This window comes from Gopherus evgoodei, chromosome 9 (genome assembly GCF_007399415.2).
Source record: "Gopherus evgoodei ecotype Sinaloan lineage chromosome 9, rGopEvg1_v1.p, whole genome shotgun sequence".
Lineage (NCBI taxonomy): Eukaryota > Metazoa > Chordata > Testudines > Testudinidae > Gopherus > Gopherus evgoodei.
The window spans coordinates 52,689,247-52,707,095 of record NC_044330.1 but is presented as its reverse complement, the minus strand read 5'-3'; the positions used below and the strand labels follow the sequence as shown (position 1 = coordinate 52,707,095).

At 50.8% G+C, this 17,849-nt stretch overlaps 1 protein-coding gene across 1 annotated transcript in view; it reads left to right on the top strand.

Moving 5' to 3' along the window:
• Positions 1-17,849, top strand: part of PFKL (phosphofructokinase, liver type) — a 58,190-nt gene that overhangs the window by 14,179 nt on the left and 26,162 nt on the right. Inside the window, exons 2-7 of the mRNA XM_030575832.1 lie at positions 4,213-4,286; positions 7,046-7,123; positions 11,330-11,519; positions 12,391-12,556; positions 12,815-12,859; positions 13,382-13,490. Coding sequence (XP_030431692.1) covers positions 4,213-4,286; positions 7,046-7,123; positions 11,330-11,519; positions 12,391-12,556; positions 12,815-12,859; positions 13,382-13,490 — 662 coding nt within the window. The remainder of the gene's footprint in view (positions 1-4,212; positions 4,287-7,045; positions 7,124-11,329; positions 11,520-12,390; positions 12,557-12,814; positions 12,860-13,381; positions 13,491-17,849) is intronic.

Below are 17,849 nucleotides of genomic sequence, written 5' to 3'. Positions count from 1 at the left end.
GTTTCCAGGCAGCTATGGTAAGCCATAGGGTACGCGGGTTTGGCTTCTAACACCTTGATAATATGTGGGAATGTTTTCAAACTGCAGCACCCTCCTTTCCCATAGCAACCAATGCCAGTTAGGTTTGCCATTTAAAAGGAGGGGCTGTGGTTTTTGGGTGGATGTGCAGCACACCCCTCCCCCCACCTCTCCATGTGACTATTTGGGATGATCCCTTCACCCCTCCCCCTCCGCCGCATGGCTATTCTCAGAGATGATCCCTTTTAGCCAAGGGCAAACAGCCCAGCATGAATGGGGTCCTTTTACTGTTCCCTTACAAAAATTCCCCTATTTCAGCCAAGTGACCATGAATGATATCACTCTCCTGAGGCTGACACAGAAAGATATAGACTGAATGTTGCTTGAATGCGACCAAAACCCAGGACCATTCGCTGCCATGCTTTGTGCTACAGTGATTCCAGAATACTTGCTACTGGCTTGGCGTGGTAAAGTGTCCTACCGTGGAGGACGAAATAAGGCAGCACTCCCTAGAAACCTTCTGCAAAGGCTTTCAGAGTACCTCCAGGAGAGCTTCATGGAGATGATCCTGGAGGATTCCCACTCCATCCCCAGACATGTTAAGGGACTTTTCCTGTAGCTGTACTGGCCATGAATGCATCCCAAGTCTTCAGGGCAAATCAAACATTAAACACTGTTGCTTTTAAACCCTGTACTGTAGTTACAAATGTGCACTCACCAGAGGGGCATTCTCTGCCTTCAGGGTTGGGGATCCTGCCTTGGGAAAGTATTGGCTCCAGGGTGATGAAGAGATCCTGGCTGCCGGGGAGAATGGATTCACCGCTTGCCTGCTGCGCATTCTCCTCTTCCTCTTCCTCCTCCACAAAATCCTCCTCCATGTTGCGTGAGACTCCCCCCTTGCAGGTGTCCACAGACAGTGGTGGTATAGTGGTAGGGTCCCCCCTATAATGCCATACAGCTGATCATAGAAGCGGCACGTCTGGGGCTCTGACCCAGAGGGACCATTTGCCTCCTTTGTCTTTTGGTAGGCTTGCCTGAGCTCCTTGACTTTCACACGGCACTGCTGTGTGTCCCTGTTGTAGCCTCTATCCATCATGCCCTGTGCGATTTTTGGCATATATATCATCATTTCTTCTTTTTGATCGGAGTTCTGCCTGCACAGATTCTTCTTCCCATACAGCAATCAGATCCAGTGTCTCCCGTTCGCTCCATGCTGGAGCTCGTTTGTGATTCTGGGGGGACTGCATGGTCACCTGTGCTGCTGAGCTGGCCATGCTGACCAAACAGTAAATGAAATTCAAAAGTTCCCGGGGCTTTTCCTGTGTACCTGGCTAGTGCATCGGAGTTGAAAGTGCTGTCCAGAGCAGTCACACCGGAGCACTCTCGGATAGCTTCCGGAGGCCAATAACGTTGATTTGCGTCCGCACTACCCCAAATTTGACCCAGCAAAGCTGATTTTAGCACTACTCTCCTCGCCGGGGAAGAGTACAGAAATATGTTAAGAGCCATTTAGGTCGATGCAACAGGGTTGCTTGTATAGACATATTCATTATAAAATCAGCCTAACATGGCTAAATTCAACCTAACCCTGTAATGTAGACCAGGGCTAAGGCGTGAACAAACTGTTCCATTTCTAACCCTTTTTTCCATCTGCCTTTGCTCAGGGTAGCTGGCATGGCACTCTGTGTGTCGAGGAGCCCCAGGAGGGCTGCAGCTCACATTTCTCTGGATTGCAAGGCAGTGGTAAATCTCTGGGGTTGTTTGACAGTATAGCACTGCTTCTCTTCATAAAGCTTGTCTCCATTTTTCTTTCTTGTGGCATCTTTGTGGGCAAGCTTGTAACTTTGAGCAGTGCTTTTGCATGTCACCTCTAAACAAAGGTTAGAAGGATCCTCTTTGACAGATATCTGAGAAATCCTCAATTTCCTGCAGCACTGGGGTTCTGCAGAATCTGAGCTGTCACTTAAAAAAACAACAACGTTTCTAGCACCAATGTGTTTTGCCATAGCTGGTAGCCTAAGCCCCCTGGCTGGTATATGCCAGGTACATTTTCAAAGCCTGCCCCTTGATAAAGCGTGATTGTGTGTCTGGGCAGGGATTCACCTGGCCAGTTGTGTTTTTGCTCTGAGTGACTGGCTTAATTTTTTTAACAAAGAAAAGTGGTTTTTAATGCATTTTAACACACACAAATATATTGGGTCAGATTAATCTCTGGCAATGTCACTGGAGTTGGCCCATCATGAATATGAATGAAAGGCTGGCTTATTTGGCAATGTGGTCCCCTGAGCCAAAGTTAATACAGCCTGAATCTTCATAGGAAGCATCAGGACACAGAGGTTTGTTCAAAGAACTGCTAGCCATCCTGTTCCCATTGGCAGAACTCTAAACCCAAGGGACAGACAATGAAGTTTGCTCGGTATAAAGTGGCAGTGCCAAACACAGGACTGCCTGATGTGAGCAGTTGCTGTGGGATCTGAAACTGAAATTGCCCAATCAGGTGGGAAAACAGATGAGACTTGCTACATTATCTTCCAAGGGCCTGAAATAGGCTTGGGTTGAAAGGAGCACACATAGGGAATGGGAGGAACCAAACAGTTCTAGCGCTGTGATAAGTAATAGGAAAGAGGGATAGATGTGAAGGAACAGGGTTAAGGGGAACCTGCTCTACACTACATAACGTTAATCATGGTCAGATGTGGTAACCTAGTGTGGAACCAGCCATGGAGAGGAGTATCTCACAGTCAGTTACAGCCTTTGACTGCAACTGCTTGGTGATGAATCTGATTTAGGTCAAAAGTCAAATGATTCTGGAGGGCTCATCCTAGTCCATTGTGATGTTCGTTCACAAGCACCACTTGCTTTGGCTGTCTCTAATCAGGAGTTGTCTGCACCTGGAATAAATAGTAAGGCGGTTACAGATCATCTGACTTTTGGCCTAAATCAGGTTGATGCCAACTGCTTGAAGATGAAAGGCTGTTAACTGACTGTGAGATACTTATACTAAATAATTAACTTTTTGTGCATGATTTGCATCAAACTGCATTAGGATGGTGACTGGAATTTAATTAAACACACACAACAGCATGTGAAGTTTATTTGTACTAAAACAACCTTACATGTTTTGGATACCTATCAAAACATGTTTCACATTTACAGCTAATTTTTAAAAAACTCTGATTTTTATCCACCGTCCTTCTAATCCAGCACTTTCACAGGTGGTCACTTTAATTTTGGTTGTTACAAATGGGTTTGATAGTTTCTGTCTAGTGCACTCCCCACTCACATCTTTTCAGATGGGGGAGGAATTGCAAACCTTTAGGTGAGAAGCTTTATGGTGAAATTTGCTATGGTTGTCAGTCTAATAGCAGTAGCTGAAAGAAACTAAACAACAAAAAACAAGCAAACACCCCGCCCCTGCCCCCACCCCCAAAAACAAAACAAAAACCCCTTATTCCTAAAATTACTTTCTCATTTCCTTGGTCTTGCTCTCATGTCTCTCTCCTTCCTCACCTTAGCTTTCACAGGTTCCTTCCTCATCCCCTCTTGTTTATTCCTTCTCTCTCTCATTTCTGCTTTCCTTCCCCCCTCCTCTTCATTTCACTCTCTTCTCTTTTTCTCCCAGAAGCCATCTGGGGTTCTCTATTTAACCCTGCCGGGCAGGCAAGAGGTTTAGCCACATGCTGGGCAATACAAGAGCTAACACCCACTGTCAAAGACACAGAATGTTCTGAGGGCAAGGTTTATAATTCTTCCCAAGGTTGAAGGGAAGGCCTGGTAATCTGTATAATCACAATTCAAGAGGAGTCTGGGGGAACTGAGGTACTGTGAGCCTATTTATTCTATTGGGTCTAGTTTAGCTGTAGATGAGGAAGTGGTTATTTATAATGTGTTACTTTCTTGTACATGAAAGCTACTTACTTGTATTAAGTGTGGCTAGCTTTCCTACTCCTGGGGTATGTATCTGTTGTTGAATTGCCTTAGTCCATCATTTTGATGGTGAGAAATCGTAATAAACCTATACTCTGACTCCCCTAACTTTGTGATTGCTATCGAGATTGTAAATTGAGAAGCTTTGATCCAATAGCAACCTGAACCATATTGAAACTCAGGACTATAAGGACCAGTCCCTATTTTGTGGCCCCTATGCCCAAGTGCTCAGTATTGACTGTGGTTTATTTTGTACTCCCTTTCCAGGTATGAATGCTGCCGTCCGTGCCGTGACTCGTATGGGAATATACGTTGGAGCAAAAGTTTTCCTGATCTATGAGGTTCAATTCAATATTTTTTTCTGTCATTCTCAAGGGGTAGAGATTGTATAGCTTTGTCCTGTAAATGGCTAAGTGCCACCTATGGAACTTGGAGGGGGAAATAAACTGAGGCTTGGTTCTGCTGTGATAGTGCAGCATCCTTTCACCTCTAGTGACCTCTGCTCAGAGCCTACCTGTCACAGGGAAGGATGATCGCACCCCTGCTTTGCAAATGATTACATGGAGGCAAAAGAGGAGAAGGGACTTGCCCTAGGTGGAACCCAGGAGTCGTGACTCTTAGTCTCCAGTGTGTTAATGTCAAGTTGATGTGACTAGTGGCTTCTTCCCGGGGGAAACCCCAAACTGGGATAGACGGGTTAGCTGTAGCTCGTGACAGCTTCACTGGCAGAGCTGTTGGGCAGGAGAAGCTCTTTTTCTTAGCTCCTTGGTATCATGATCCCTACAATCATGGACGTTTCTTTTCAAGGGTCCCCTCTCCCCTCCCCCCTTCACTCCCATGGTCTTGCTCAGCTTCATTTGTGGTGACTTCAGAGAGTTGCCAGGTTCTTGGCACAGTTGCTCCTGGGTGCGCAGCCAGGTTGTGCTGCCACGTCCAGTCGCGATTGACAGAGGTAGATAAAGCTTTTGTGGGTCCATGGGCCAGAGCAAGTTGGGGGGCCTCGCCCCACCCCCCCATTCCCTCACGCTCCTGCCAGGGAAAGGGGGTTGGGCACGGGGACATGCCACCCCACCCCCTTTGCCTGATGCCCCTGCTGGGCAGAGGGCGTGGGGGCTTCCCCTGTTCCCTGGCAGGAGCGCTGGGGTGGCAGACGGAGTGAGGCAAGCCCCTGTGCTCCGACCCCACTCCCTGGAAGGAGCTCTGAGTGGGTTGACAGGGTGGGGCCCCCGGGGATGGGCCCCATTGGCCTAGTGGCTAGTGTGCCACTGGGGATGGAGGGTTTTCTCACTGTGCCGTTACAAATGGAAGGGCAGTCCTAGCTCACTTTGCCAACAAGGGCTGGCCCCAGGCTTGCAGCAGAAACCATACACAAAATAAATACATGTGCAGCCAACATCTAACCTCACTGGTGACCTTGACGTGGGCGGTTTAATTAAGGTCGGCTATCTCCGCTGTCTGCCAAAGCTGAAATTGCACCCTAAATAAACACACACGCAGCAACATGTAACCACACTTCGTTGTTATGATCCCTGCTCTTTTTCCTTGGACTCCTCCAGCCACGAACAAGGTCAGATCTGGGCTGTTGAGCTCATGTACTAGCAAATGTATGTAAAAGTGGATGAAACACAGCAGCTGGCTATTTTGGGGAGGAGGCAATTTAGAACCTCCCCTGTGCCTTCTTTCAGCCCTCTCCCATCCCAGTCACCCCTCCTCTCCCCACAAGGAACTGGATTACAAATGCTCGCTGCTTGGAGAGCTAGTGAAAATTTAACGGCCATTCACCCCTGCAGCTGTTGCCCAGTAACGGTCAATGGGAGGGTGTGGGGTGTGATCCCCACTTGAACTCTTGGGACGTCCCGAGCTTTGTTCTGTTCCTTCTGTGCGAGTTCCTTCTGTGGGACTGCTCCATGCTGCTTCCAGCCACTCCAGCAGCCAAAGCATCTCATAACAGCCTTTAGCTTGGGTGGATTCTGTGCGGTAAAATGTTAGTGCTCCTGGTCTCCTCCTGGTGCTCGTGAGAGTCACTTCCCACCGCAGGGCCATGGAAACCAGGCTCTTTTCTGGTGTGAAGTGGCACAGTGCCATTTACTCCATTGGCTTTAAACAGGCTGAGGATCTGGCCCTTAGTTTTTTATTTTAAATGTTTGAACTAAGCTAACTTCTCCCTTTCCCCCACACTAGGATGGCCAGGTGCCTGGTTTTTGACCAGAAAGTCTGGTCAAAAAGGGGACCTGACAGTGTCCAGTCACTGTGGGCGGGGTTGGCAGGAAGGTGCCAAGTCATCATTGCACCAGCCCCTACTCAGCCAGGATCGCCTTCTACATGCATCAGGGAGCTGCAGCTCCCAGCCCCTCAGTCCTGGCTCGACAGGCAAAACCATCTCTCCTGAGCAGAGTTGGGGGACGGGCAAAGAGCAGCAAGCAATGGGGAGGGGGCGGAGTGGGAGAGAGAGGGGAATAGGAGCAAATGGGGGGCAGCGCCTCAGGGAAGAGGTGGGGTGGGGCAGGGCAGGGGAGGTTCCAGCACTCCTGCTGCAGTGTCTGGTTTTTAAACATTACAAAGTTGGCGCCCCTACCCCCCCACACACAGTGAGATGTGAGGGTTTCCATGCCCCATTCGCTCCTGTGGGAGAAAGGCAGGGACGCGGAGGTGGAACGGGAGAGGGGAGGCCAGCTGTGTCCCTCCTGGTCTGTTTCATCCCTTAGTGGGCACAGGGAGATGCTCTGTGACTGAGGGAGGAATTTTTGACTGCCAGTAACCGACGCCAGGCCCTGAACCCAAACTGTCAGTCACCTGGGGTGGCATTACCTTCCTGCTGCCTTGGACGCGCCTAGCAGGCTCTGCACTAACACCAGTGTGCGGTTGCCATTATGGGGCTCACACAAGGGTTACCTGTGGTCCTGCCAAGGAGCTGTTTTACAGTCTCACCCTCTCGTGAGGTGCCTGCCTCACCGATCCCTCACCCAGGCCCAGAGAGATGCGTAGCCAAAATGGATCAGTGATCAGCCGCACAGGAGCTGCTGGGCTTTGGCTGGCTGGCCAGGCCCTGCTTCAGCGAGGCAGTCCTTTCACGTCTGCTCCTTTGCTTTTCTGTTTGCAGGGTTATGAGGGGCTAGTGGAAGGAGGAGAGAACATTAAGCGAGCAAACTGGCTGAGCGTCTCGAACATCATTCAGCTGGTAAGCAATTTTGCCGTTGCCCTCTGTGAGTATAAAGACCTCTCAGTCCTTCCCTTTTAACTTGTGCAGTTCATGTGCTTCTCTGACACATCTGCCCAGTGTTGCAATTTCCTCCGGTCTGCGGGAGTGAGAGCTGGAGAGGGTTTTCTGAAATGATTTAGTAATAACATATAAAATCCTAGTCTTTGTTCCCCACAGTCCCATCTACACTTGGCTCACACTGAGTTTGCCGAGCTTGGTTTTATAGCTCAGTTTGGCCGGTCATGTTGGGCAAAGCTAAACCATGTTCTAGTCCAGTTCGATGAGTCTAGATGCTGGATCCATCTAGCACATGTTGAACACCAGGGCACACTCTTTAGCCTGGGGATAAGAGGCTGTTCTTCCTGCCCTAATGATTGCAGCTGCAGGCCCAGGGCACGCTGGGAGTAGAGTGTGATTGATTATACAGCACTGTGTCTGCTCCGTTCTCTGCTAGTAGGATACAGTGTGGAGAAAGTGTTTTTGGAAAGAGGCTGTTCCCCTGGAGGGGAAGTCAGTGTAAGCCATCCGGCAGCATAGCAAGGCTGGATAAACAGTGTTAGCTGTGCCCCTTTCCTCCTGAGAGCAGGAAGGGGGCCATCTCAGGGGTGACACTTCATTAAACTTGCTAAATGACTGCGTGTGCGTTCCATCCATGTCTGTGCGTGCCCCTTTCCCAAGGCCCCTGAGGCAGGGAGCAGGTCTCCTTTCTCTGTCCCTCTTGGTAACAGTGATTCATGTCCTACTGAAACACGCCTTTGGGTTGATTTGACTTCATTATATGATTTAGACATCTCCTTCCCCCTCACATGAGTCGTCTCTCCTGCCTTCCCACTCAGACTGTGCTTCTCACATCAAGGTCCTGCAGCTGCTTTGGTCTTGACTGCACAGCCAGACTAATCGAGGACTGGTGCACTGAGTTATGGTCGATCGGTGTGATAACACAGTTTTGGTGTCAGCTGTGTAGACAGCCCCAAACTGTGTTAAAAACATGCTTGGCTCTTTAAGGACCCATTGACCCTACACTGTGAAGACAGCTGTGTCAGCAATACCATTGTCCCTGCCACAGTTTGCTCTGACCTAACCGTGTATGTAACTGTGTCCCTGAACTGGGCTGCAAGCTTGGACAGACCTGGGCCGTAGCGAGATTCTGATTCATGGTGAACACAAGGTTGGGGCCCATCTACATTGCAAAGTGGAAACTCTGCCCCTCACAGTGTACTTGTAGTGTAGATGGGAGCCCAGCTTAAAGGGGACCAGCTGATGGGAAATGAATTGGGTTTAGGCACTCTGGTCTGTGTCCCTATCTTGGTTCTTTCTGACATGTAAAAGATGTGGTTCTGAGTTGTGTGTTTGCTTGCGGTTTTACCTTGAAGTATCTGGGCTGTCGCGTCTGAGCTTACCCTGGTTTGCTGGAGGTCTCCTTGGAGGTCTCACATGAGCACTGAGGCTCTCTGGGTCCTTCAGTGAACAAGGGGTTGTTGAATTTTTAATAAAGGCACCTAAAGCCATCTTGTCTCCCACAGGTTTCTGAGGCATTTGAGTTCAATAGGCTTTAACAAACCAAAGGGCCAGATCCTTAGCAGGCACAAATCAGCATGGCTCTGTTGAAATCACACAGACAGTCTCCCCTGCAGTCAGTGGGGAGCGCTGATTTACACTGGCTGGGGATCCAGCTGAAGGAAATTTAAACAGGTGCTGCTGGCATGGTGTCACAGCCCTGCTAGAAACACAGGAGAGAGGGACTGGAATGTCTAACATCAAAAACAAGCAAATATCCAATCCCCTCCCAGATATGCTTCCAAAACCAACCAGCTTGATGTATCTTCCCAGTGGTTTCTCTCCTTTGAGCCCTATTGCTTCTCCTTGCTAGGTCCCCTTCTAGGCCCCGCCTACTCCACAAAAACAGCCACATTTAAACACAGCTGTGCAGCATGAAAACACACAACCAATCAAGGCCACAAAAATGCTTCCCAACGGCATGTCAGCGTGGTTCTTTGCGTAGCACAGAGGCCCGGGCTAAAGCATGGTTCAGCCCCACACACACCCTGCAAATAACCTGGTTCTGCCAGGACCTGGTGTAACAGACTTTGGGGAAGTGGGGGTCCTGGAGCAGGGACTTCGTCTCTTACAGAAATACCGTCTTAGCCTGTGTTTAAGGGGCAAGATCTTCAATGGGGTGGGGGAGGGCTCTGCCTTGGAAACACTGGCTTTGTCTGTCCCAGTTTGGGTCACTGACCCAGATAGGGTGCTAGCCCCATTGGTTCCCAGCTTGGATCTACCAGGTGCCCAAGAAAGCTGTAACTGCTATGTAGCCAGGACCGAAACCAGCCAGCTATGCCGGCTACTTGGGAGCATCCTTGAGCCTTTCATTCCATTCTCTTATGTTTTCTCCCCTCTCCCTCTAGCATCTTCCCTGATTTGAGCAGTGTGTCTCCCTGCTCACAGGTAATGCTCTGGTGCTGCATGCCCTCCCTACTCCCGTCTGTGTGCTGCTGTTCCACAGCCGCTGGTACTCAGCATGCCACACCTTGCTTCGCTTGGCAGTGCCACCCACTCATCTGTGGGGAGTGACCTCAGAAGCCTGGCTCCAGGGGAGAGGGGTAGGGATGTCACATTGGTGTCCCTGCCACTTCTGCCTGAGGGACCTGGCATGTCCCCCCGCGTTGATGCCAAGCCTTTCCAAAGCGGTAAAGCCAACCATGGTAGCAAGCTCCTGAAATCCATGGCATTTTGTCTCTCTGCCTCCCTTGTCTTCCCTCCTTCGCTTTCCTTCTCCGAAGCCCTTCTCTGTTTTGCACGTGCCAATGTTTTTACTGCTATGGGTGTGGGGTGTGCTACTGACCCAGGAGCTGCTGTCTATGCAGCTGTGAGTGTGGGGTGACGAGGAGAACAGGCCAGCTCCTAACTCTCCTCCATGCTCAGGGTTGGGAGTACATAGCAAGGCAGCAGGATCCATGGGGATAAAAGCAGCAGTTAGGCCTCACAGTGCTAATTAAGGTACATCAGCTAAACTGTAGCAAACCCGAGGCGCAAGTAGAAGCCAGAGACAGGCAGGCTCCTTGCTCGAACATGCCCCTAAATGAACCAGAAGCAATTTGCATGCTGAGCTGTGACCCAGAACAAAACAGGGCAATCTCTCACGGGGATGGGCCAGGTGCCAAGCCACCAAGTGCCCAAGGGAGCGTTTGTTCTCGCCAGCACCTTTTGGAGAGTCTGCTTCCGAAAGGAGAGCTGTCTGGCAGCGAAACAGGCCATTAGTGGTGCAAAGGGGTGGAGGCACATTAGCTCCCTTTGGGGCAGGAAGGTTGCGACCACTTTTTTGGGCTTGATTTGCAATCGGAGCTGGAGAAAGTGCCTGAGACAAATATAAAGGCTGCAAAGAGGCTATGAAAGCTGTGGGTCTGGTGGCCTGGTGAAGAGTTTGTGGGAGGCCTGTCCCAGCTGGCTCAGTCCGGCTCCCAGGAGGACAGCCACCCTCACTCCGTGTTGTTCCGTTGGACGGCGAAGAGTCAAGATCCTAGCAAATGGACGCGAGGGGCATGGTCAGGGAGGCAGTGGGTGGCATGTTTTAAGTGGAACCGTTATGTTGCTGGTTAACTCTGCCCCAGCTGTTTTCTACGCTGGGACCAAAGGAGACTGGTTAGATTTGAAACGGAAATGTTGGGTGGATCCTGCCTGAACTATGCTGCTGCAGTGGGGGGAGGGGTGGCAGTTTGCCATCACAGCACAGGCTAGCTCAAGGCAGGTGGTTCTGGGGAAGGCCAGGTGGAAACGCAGAGCAACATCTTCCCCTGGCTAGTGCATGCTGTAGCGGGCAGCAGAGGGGACAGCTGGCCAGAGCCTGCTGCCAGCTGGAAGACCGCATCCCCTCCAGCCAGTGCAATGTTAGCAGTCACAGGTGTTGGACCCCTCCAGAGCTCTGGGTACGGTTGAATCTTGGCCTACCGGGGCATGGACCAGAATAAGGTTTCTGCACCCTCTTTCTTCGCTTCTACCCACAGGTAACCTGCTCGCCCTTCCCCATCCTTTAGCTGTAGGGGCAGGACGCTTCCCATGACTGATTCCCAGGTGGATTTGCCCCAAGAGTTTGTGCTTCTGAGGGTCGGTCCCACCCAGTTGGCCGCTTGCATCCATCAGCTGCGCAGGCCGTTTGTTTCCTCTCTCACCTTGTTCTGCTGTTTGTAGGGCGGCACGATCATTGGCAGCGCCCGCTGCAAAGCCTTCACCACGCGAGAGGGGCGCCTCCTGGCTGCCTGCAACCTGGTGCAGCATGGTATCACCAACCTGTGCGTCATTGGGGGGGACGGCAGCCTGACGGGGGCCAACATCTTCCGGACGGAATGGGGTGGCCTGCTGGAGGAGCTGGTCAAAGACGGTACGTGCCAGCACTGAACTGCAGTGTAATACAAGCACTGTGCTAATCCCCAGGGCCAAAGCCAAAGGAGAGGTAGCTTGGGCATGAGATGTCATCAGATTCATAGATTTTAAAGCCAGAGGGACCATCAGATCAGTTAATCTGACCTCCTGTACATCACAGGTCATTACATTTTACTCAGTGCGTTGAGCCCAATAACTTGTATTTGGCTAAAGCGTCTCCAGGGAGGCCTCCAGTCTGGATGTGAGGACACTGACAGATGTCCCTTGGCCCTCTGTTCCAATGGTGAATCGCCCTCACTGTTAAATTTGCCTGGCATCAGCTTCAGACTGTGGGTTCTTGTTCTGCCTTTCTCTGCGCAAAGGCACACGTGGTCTTAGGTGCGAAGTCTAAATCACGAACGTGAGTCTGAAGTCTTGAAATTATATCAGAAAGCAGTTAGTCAGGATGTAGCTCTCCATTTGATCCAGGAAGAAAGTGGGGTGTGATCGTGAAGCTGGTTTGATGGCTTTAAAGGCCTAACAGAGGAAATCACCATGAAATTAACCACAGTTTCTAGGCTGGTCCTTTTTTATATGACTCTCCTTACTGCAACTTGTCAAATCTGCTTCTCTGGTGGATCAGCTGGGAGCTGCATGGCTGCTTCCTGCTGTCTGAAGCAAATGGCTTGGAAGACTCAGGACAATGGCGTTTTCCATGCACACTGTTCAAGCAGAACAAGGATACCTAGATTTAACATGCATTGTCAAAGTAACAGCTTGCTTTGCATGCCAATAAACAGGGCCCATTCTGCCCCGCAGCCGGATCAGTGTCTTGTGGTGTGGGGAAAGTTGGGAGTTGATCGCTGCAGCCTCTCTGTGTTTAACCCCAGGTAAGATCACGGAGGAGGTGGCTAAGAAATACTGTCATTTGAACATCGTCGGCCTGGTGGGCTCCATCGACAATGATTTCTGTGGCACCGACATGACGATTGGCACAGATTCCGCACTGCACCGCATCATGGAGGTGATCGACGCGATCACCACCACGGCCCAGAGGTGAGCGGGGAGTCCCTCACGGCTGGCTCCCTCTCGCAGAACGTACAGGAGGGTGTACCAGCTCGGCAGGGCCAGCACCAGAGCTCCGTACTGAACAGTAACACGGAGCTCCTGGCGCTGCACAGCCCTCGCCTCTGACAGAGTCTTGGGGGATGCGATGGAGGGGGGCTTCTGGTGACTGAACGTGACTCTGGCCAAGGAGCCTTGCTGTAGAGAGACACTGCTCCCCAAATTCTAATCCTCATTCTCTCATTGCAGCCACCAGCGGACCTTTGTGCTGGAGGTGATGGGCAGACACTGTGGGTAAGGAGAGGCCCCCACTCTTCGGAGGTGGGAGAGCGAGGGTGTTTGTCTGGGAGAGGGGGAGAACTGGGGGCATGTGGTGGGCATGGTTGCTGGCAATGTCGGGAGGAGAAGAGAGTGGGTTTTGAGTAGGAGGGGAGGAAGTGGTGCTGAGGGCAGTGGGAAGTCTGGGCTGTGTGGAATGCACTGCACAACAGCCAAGAGAAGTCCCTAATTAGCAATGCACCCTGGGGCAAATGGGAACGAGGCAGTGGTTTGCTCTGGTGGAAAGGAGACTGCTGGCAGCCTCTGTGGTTACTAGCATCATAACCATAGTGTGTGCAGGCACAAGGCATATTGCAAGCCAACCATGCCACTAATTCTGTCAGGTGCTGTCGTGTGGACAGGATCTCTCATGCTTACTCCCAAGTCATGAGAGGCCTGAACTTGTTTCGATCCCAAGCCACACGGTTCTTACCTCCATTGTGTGCTGTTGTTGGCAGGATGACAGTCATGGCTGCTAACCTGAGTCTGCCTCCCTAGGTACCTGGCGCTGGTGTCTGCCTTGGCCTCGGGTGCTGACTGGCTTTTCATCCCAGAGGCCCCTCCTGAGGATGGCTGGGAGGATTTCATGTGTGCGAGACTTGGGGAGGTGAGTCCTGTTTGGGACGCGGCAATCATCTTCTGTCAGCTGAGGAAGTGAGCTCGGTTTGGTGGGGAATCCAGAGAGAAATGCCACTCCAAGCTTCTACTCTTCTTCCGTGGTCTCTCCTTTTTATCTGCCCTTCTCTTAGTCCTGCCACTTGGGCAAAAAGGATCTTAATGAAGTGACGCCCCCCATTTCAAAGCAGGAGTCTATTCTTAGCATCAGCAGTCGAATGTTCTCAGCCAAACATCTGGTAAATTTCAATTCAAAACCACTGTGGAACCAGAAGGCTGCTCAGGTGCTTGGAAAGAATGCTCATGGTGCGTGTGGGCAAGGCTGACTCAAATGCTTAATATTTGTCTTCACTGGTCCTTCACCAGGCCGTGATCTCTGGTCATTTGTTCTGTTAACTCTATAATGGGCACCCCTCAATAGGGTGCACATCTGTATTAGGGCCCCAATCCTGCGCTCTGCTTCATGCCAGCAGATCTGCCTGCCCACCCGGACCCCACTGAGTCACATGCAATGATGTACATGTACATGGTTGTGTACAACCCTTGTCTTTTCCACTAGAGTTTCCACTACGGGCTCATTTCCTTGAAAACCAGCTTCTGTAATTATTTTGGGTTAGACAGTGTGATGGTAACAGTGTCTTCGGACAGAGCCAATTGATGGGGCGAGCACCCCGCTTCTCCCTTTAGGGTTTCCACGAATGGGCATGCTCTGGGCTTGGCCTCGTTCTTGTGCCCTCCTCTCTGGGCCCCGTACTGAATGAGGGAGGCAACCTAGTGAGAGAGGATGTGGAAAAAGCTAATGTACTCAGTGCTTTTTTTGCTTCTGTCTTCACGAACAAGGTCAGCTCCCAGACTTCTGCACTGGGCAGCGCAGTATGGGGAGGAGGTGACCAGCCCTCTGTGGAGAAAGAAGTGGTTCAGGACTATTTAGAAAAGCTGAACAAGCACAAGTCCATGGGGCTGGTTACGCTGCATCCGAGGGTGCTAAAGGAGTTGGCGGATGTGATTGCAGAGCCATTGGCCATTATCTTTGAAAACTCATGGCGATCGGGGGAGGTCTGGATGACTGGAAAAAGGCTAATGCAGTGCCCATCTTTAAAAAAGGGAAGAAGGAGGATCCAGGGAACTACAGGCCAGTCAAGCTCACCTCAGTGCCTGGAAAAATCATGGAGCAGGTCCTCAAGAAATCAATTCTGAAGCACTTAGAGGAGAGGAAAGTAATCAGGAACAATCACTATGGATTCATCAAGGGCAAGTCATGCCTGGCTAACCTAATTGCCTTCTATGACGAGATAACTGGCTCTGTGGATGAGGAAAACAGTGGACGTGTTATTCCTTGACTTTAGCAAAGCTTTTGATACTGTCTCCCACAGTATTCTTGCCGGCAAGTTAAAGAAGTTTGGGCTGGATGAATGGACTATAAGGTGGATAGAAAGCTGGCTAGATCATAGGGCTCAACGGGTAGTGATCAATGGCTCCATGTCTAGTTGGCAGCCGGTATCAAGTGGAGTGCCCCAAGGGTTGGTCCTGGGGCCGGTTTTGTTCAATAGCTTCATTAATGATCTGGAGGATGGAATGGACTGCACCCTCAGCAAGTTTGTAGATGACACTAAACTGGCAGGAGTGGTCGATACGTTGGAGGGTAGGGATAGGATACAGAGGGACCTGGACAAATTAGAAGATTGGGCCAAAAGAAATCTAATGAGATTCAACAAGAACAAGTGCAGAATCCCGCACTTAGGATGGAAGAATCCCATGCACTGCTACAGACTAGGGATCGAATGGCTAGGAAGCAGTTCTACAGAAAAGGACCTAGAGGTTACAATGGACAAGAAGCTGGATATGAGTCAACAGTGTGCCCTGGTTGCCAAGAAGGCTAACGGCATTTTGGGCTGTATAAGTAGGAGCATTGCCAGCAGATCGAGGGATGTGATCATTCCCCTCTATTCGACATTGGTGAGGCCTCATCTGGAGTACTGTGTCCAGTTTTGGGCCTCACACTACAAAAAGGATGTGGAAAAATTGGAACGAGTTCAGTAGAGGGCAACAGAAATGATTTGGGGACTGGAGCACATGACTTATGAGGAGAGGCTGAGGGAACTGGGATTGTTTAGTCTGCAGAAGAGAAGAATGAGGCGGGATTTGATAGCTGCTTTCAACTACCTGAAAGGGGCTTCCAAAGAGGATGGATCTAGACTGTTCTCAGTGGTGACAGATGACAGAACAAGGAGAAATGGTCTCAAGTTGCAGTAGGGGAGGTCTAGGTTGGATATTAGGAAAATCTTTTTCATTAGGAGGGTTGTGAAACACTGGAATGGGTTTCCTAAGGAGGTGATAGAATCTCCTTCCTTAGAGGTTTTTAAGGTCAGGCTTGAAAAAGCTATGGCTGGGATGATTTAGTTGGGGATTGGTCCTGCTTTGAGCAGGGGGTTGGATTAGATCAGTGCTTCCTAAACTTTAAAAATGTGTGAACCCCTTTCACTAAAATGTCAAGTTTCACACCCCCTTCTAAAAATAAATATTTCAAGGGATTTTCTCCTTTACCTGAGCATAAGGTATAAAAGCAGTGATCTTGGAAATATTAAATTTGTTTTTGAGACATGCTTATTACACACTATTTATTATTAATTATTATTTATCATTACAGTATTTTTATTAAATTATGAAAACGGCAACACTCTCCCAAGAGCTCACTTTCATAGCTTCTATCACTTTGAATAAGCCTGTTATAAGACAAGGCTCCTATGTTTTATCAAGGAGTATCAGATGTGAAACTGCATAAAGGTATTTAAGAAGCCAACTCAAAGAGTTCCTCCTACACAAGCATTCAGGTCTTGGGCAGTCTAGGCAAACAATGCACGTTACAACAAAGCTTAAACTTGTTCTTCATAATAATTTTAAAAACAACACTACCTGCCTATTTAATTTTAAAAACAGCAAAAAATATCCATTATTTATAAGGAGCCTTGAAGTTTAAATCTCCCCAGTGTGATAGTGTGATGCAGTAGGTACTGTCTGTGCGGGGAGTGGGAGAGCAGAGGAGGACTTTAGGGGATGGAGGATGCCAGAGCCTGTAACCTGAGCTAGGTAAGGGAGGGGAAAGGTCAACACCTTTACCTGGGAAGGGGACAAAAGAAGGGAGTGGCAGGAGGGAAGCAGTTGGAGTTTGGGCTTGGGGCTGTGTGGGCGGAATTCAGGGTATCCTAGCTAGGATCCAAGCACCCTGAAAGCCCAGAAGGACTCGGTGGAGGGGTCCTGACTGTGCCTGCAAGCCCTGCTGTAACTTGTGTTCCTGTTGTCCAATAAACCTTCTGTTTTACTGGCTGGCCGAGAGTCACGGTGGGTCCCAGGAAGAGGGGTGCAGGGCCGGACTCCCCCACACTCCGTGACAACTGGTGGCAGCGGCGGGAGATACTGCACCCCGTGGACGGCGCTTCCTGCAGTAAGTGACTGGGGAGCAGTAAAACGAAGGGGTGGTTAACCACTGGGAGTGTGTGCCCAGTGAGAAGGACTTTGCAGTTACAGGGTCCCCCGGGGGATTGCAGCGAGCGGTCCCAGGGGTGGAGGAGTCTGCAGCTCGACCCTGGCAGAGAGGTGGTGACCTCAAGAAGGGCTGGTGCACTAGGGGTCCCCCTGGAAACCGTGGGGAGCGGCGAGCACCCCGGCCTGTGAGTGCCCAGCAGGAAGATGTATGCCAAGCGGCGCAAGTGTGACCTGGTGGAGCTGTGCAAGCAGAGGGGGCTGCACCCAGGGAGGCTCAGGAAGGACCAGCTGATTGCCCAGCTGGAGCAGGGAGACCGCATGAATGAACGGAGCCCTGTCTCTGAGGGAAGCAGCCGGGCAGATGCAGCGCAGGCACCAGTGTCTGTCCCCGCTGGGAGTGGTCAGCCGGCGGACGAGGGCTTCCCGAGACCCCCCCTTCCTAGGCCTAGGGGAAGGGCAGGGAGGAGCCCAGTGTATACCGAGGGCACCGTGACACCCCCGGCCAGCAGGGGATCCGCCCAGCGAAGCTCACCCCCCAGCAGGGGATCCTCCCGGCAACGCTCGGCATCCGTGAAGCGGACGCGGCTGGAATATGAAAGGGAGCTGAAACGGGAGGAATTCGAGTTAAAGAGGAAAGAGCTGGAGGAGAAGGCGAAACAGCGTGAACATGAGCGGGAGGAGAAGGAGAAACAGCGTAAACATGAGGAGAACCAGCGCCAGCGTGAGCGGGAGGAGAAGGAGAACCAGCGTAAACATGAGCGGGAGGAGAAGGAGAAACAGCGTAAACATGAGCTGGACCTGGCCCAGCTGAGGAGCAGTGAGGCCCCGGCTGCGGTGAGTGAGGGGGGGCCCAAGCCTACAAAGAGCT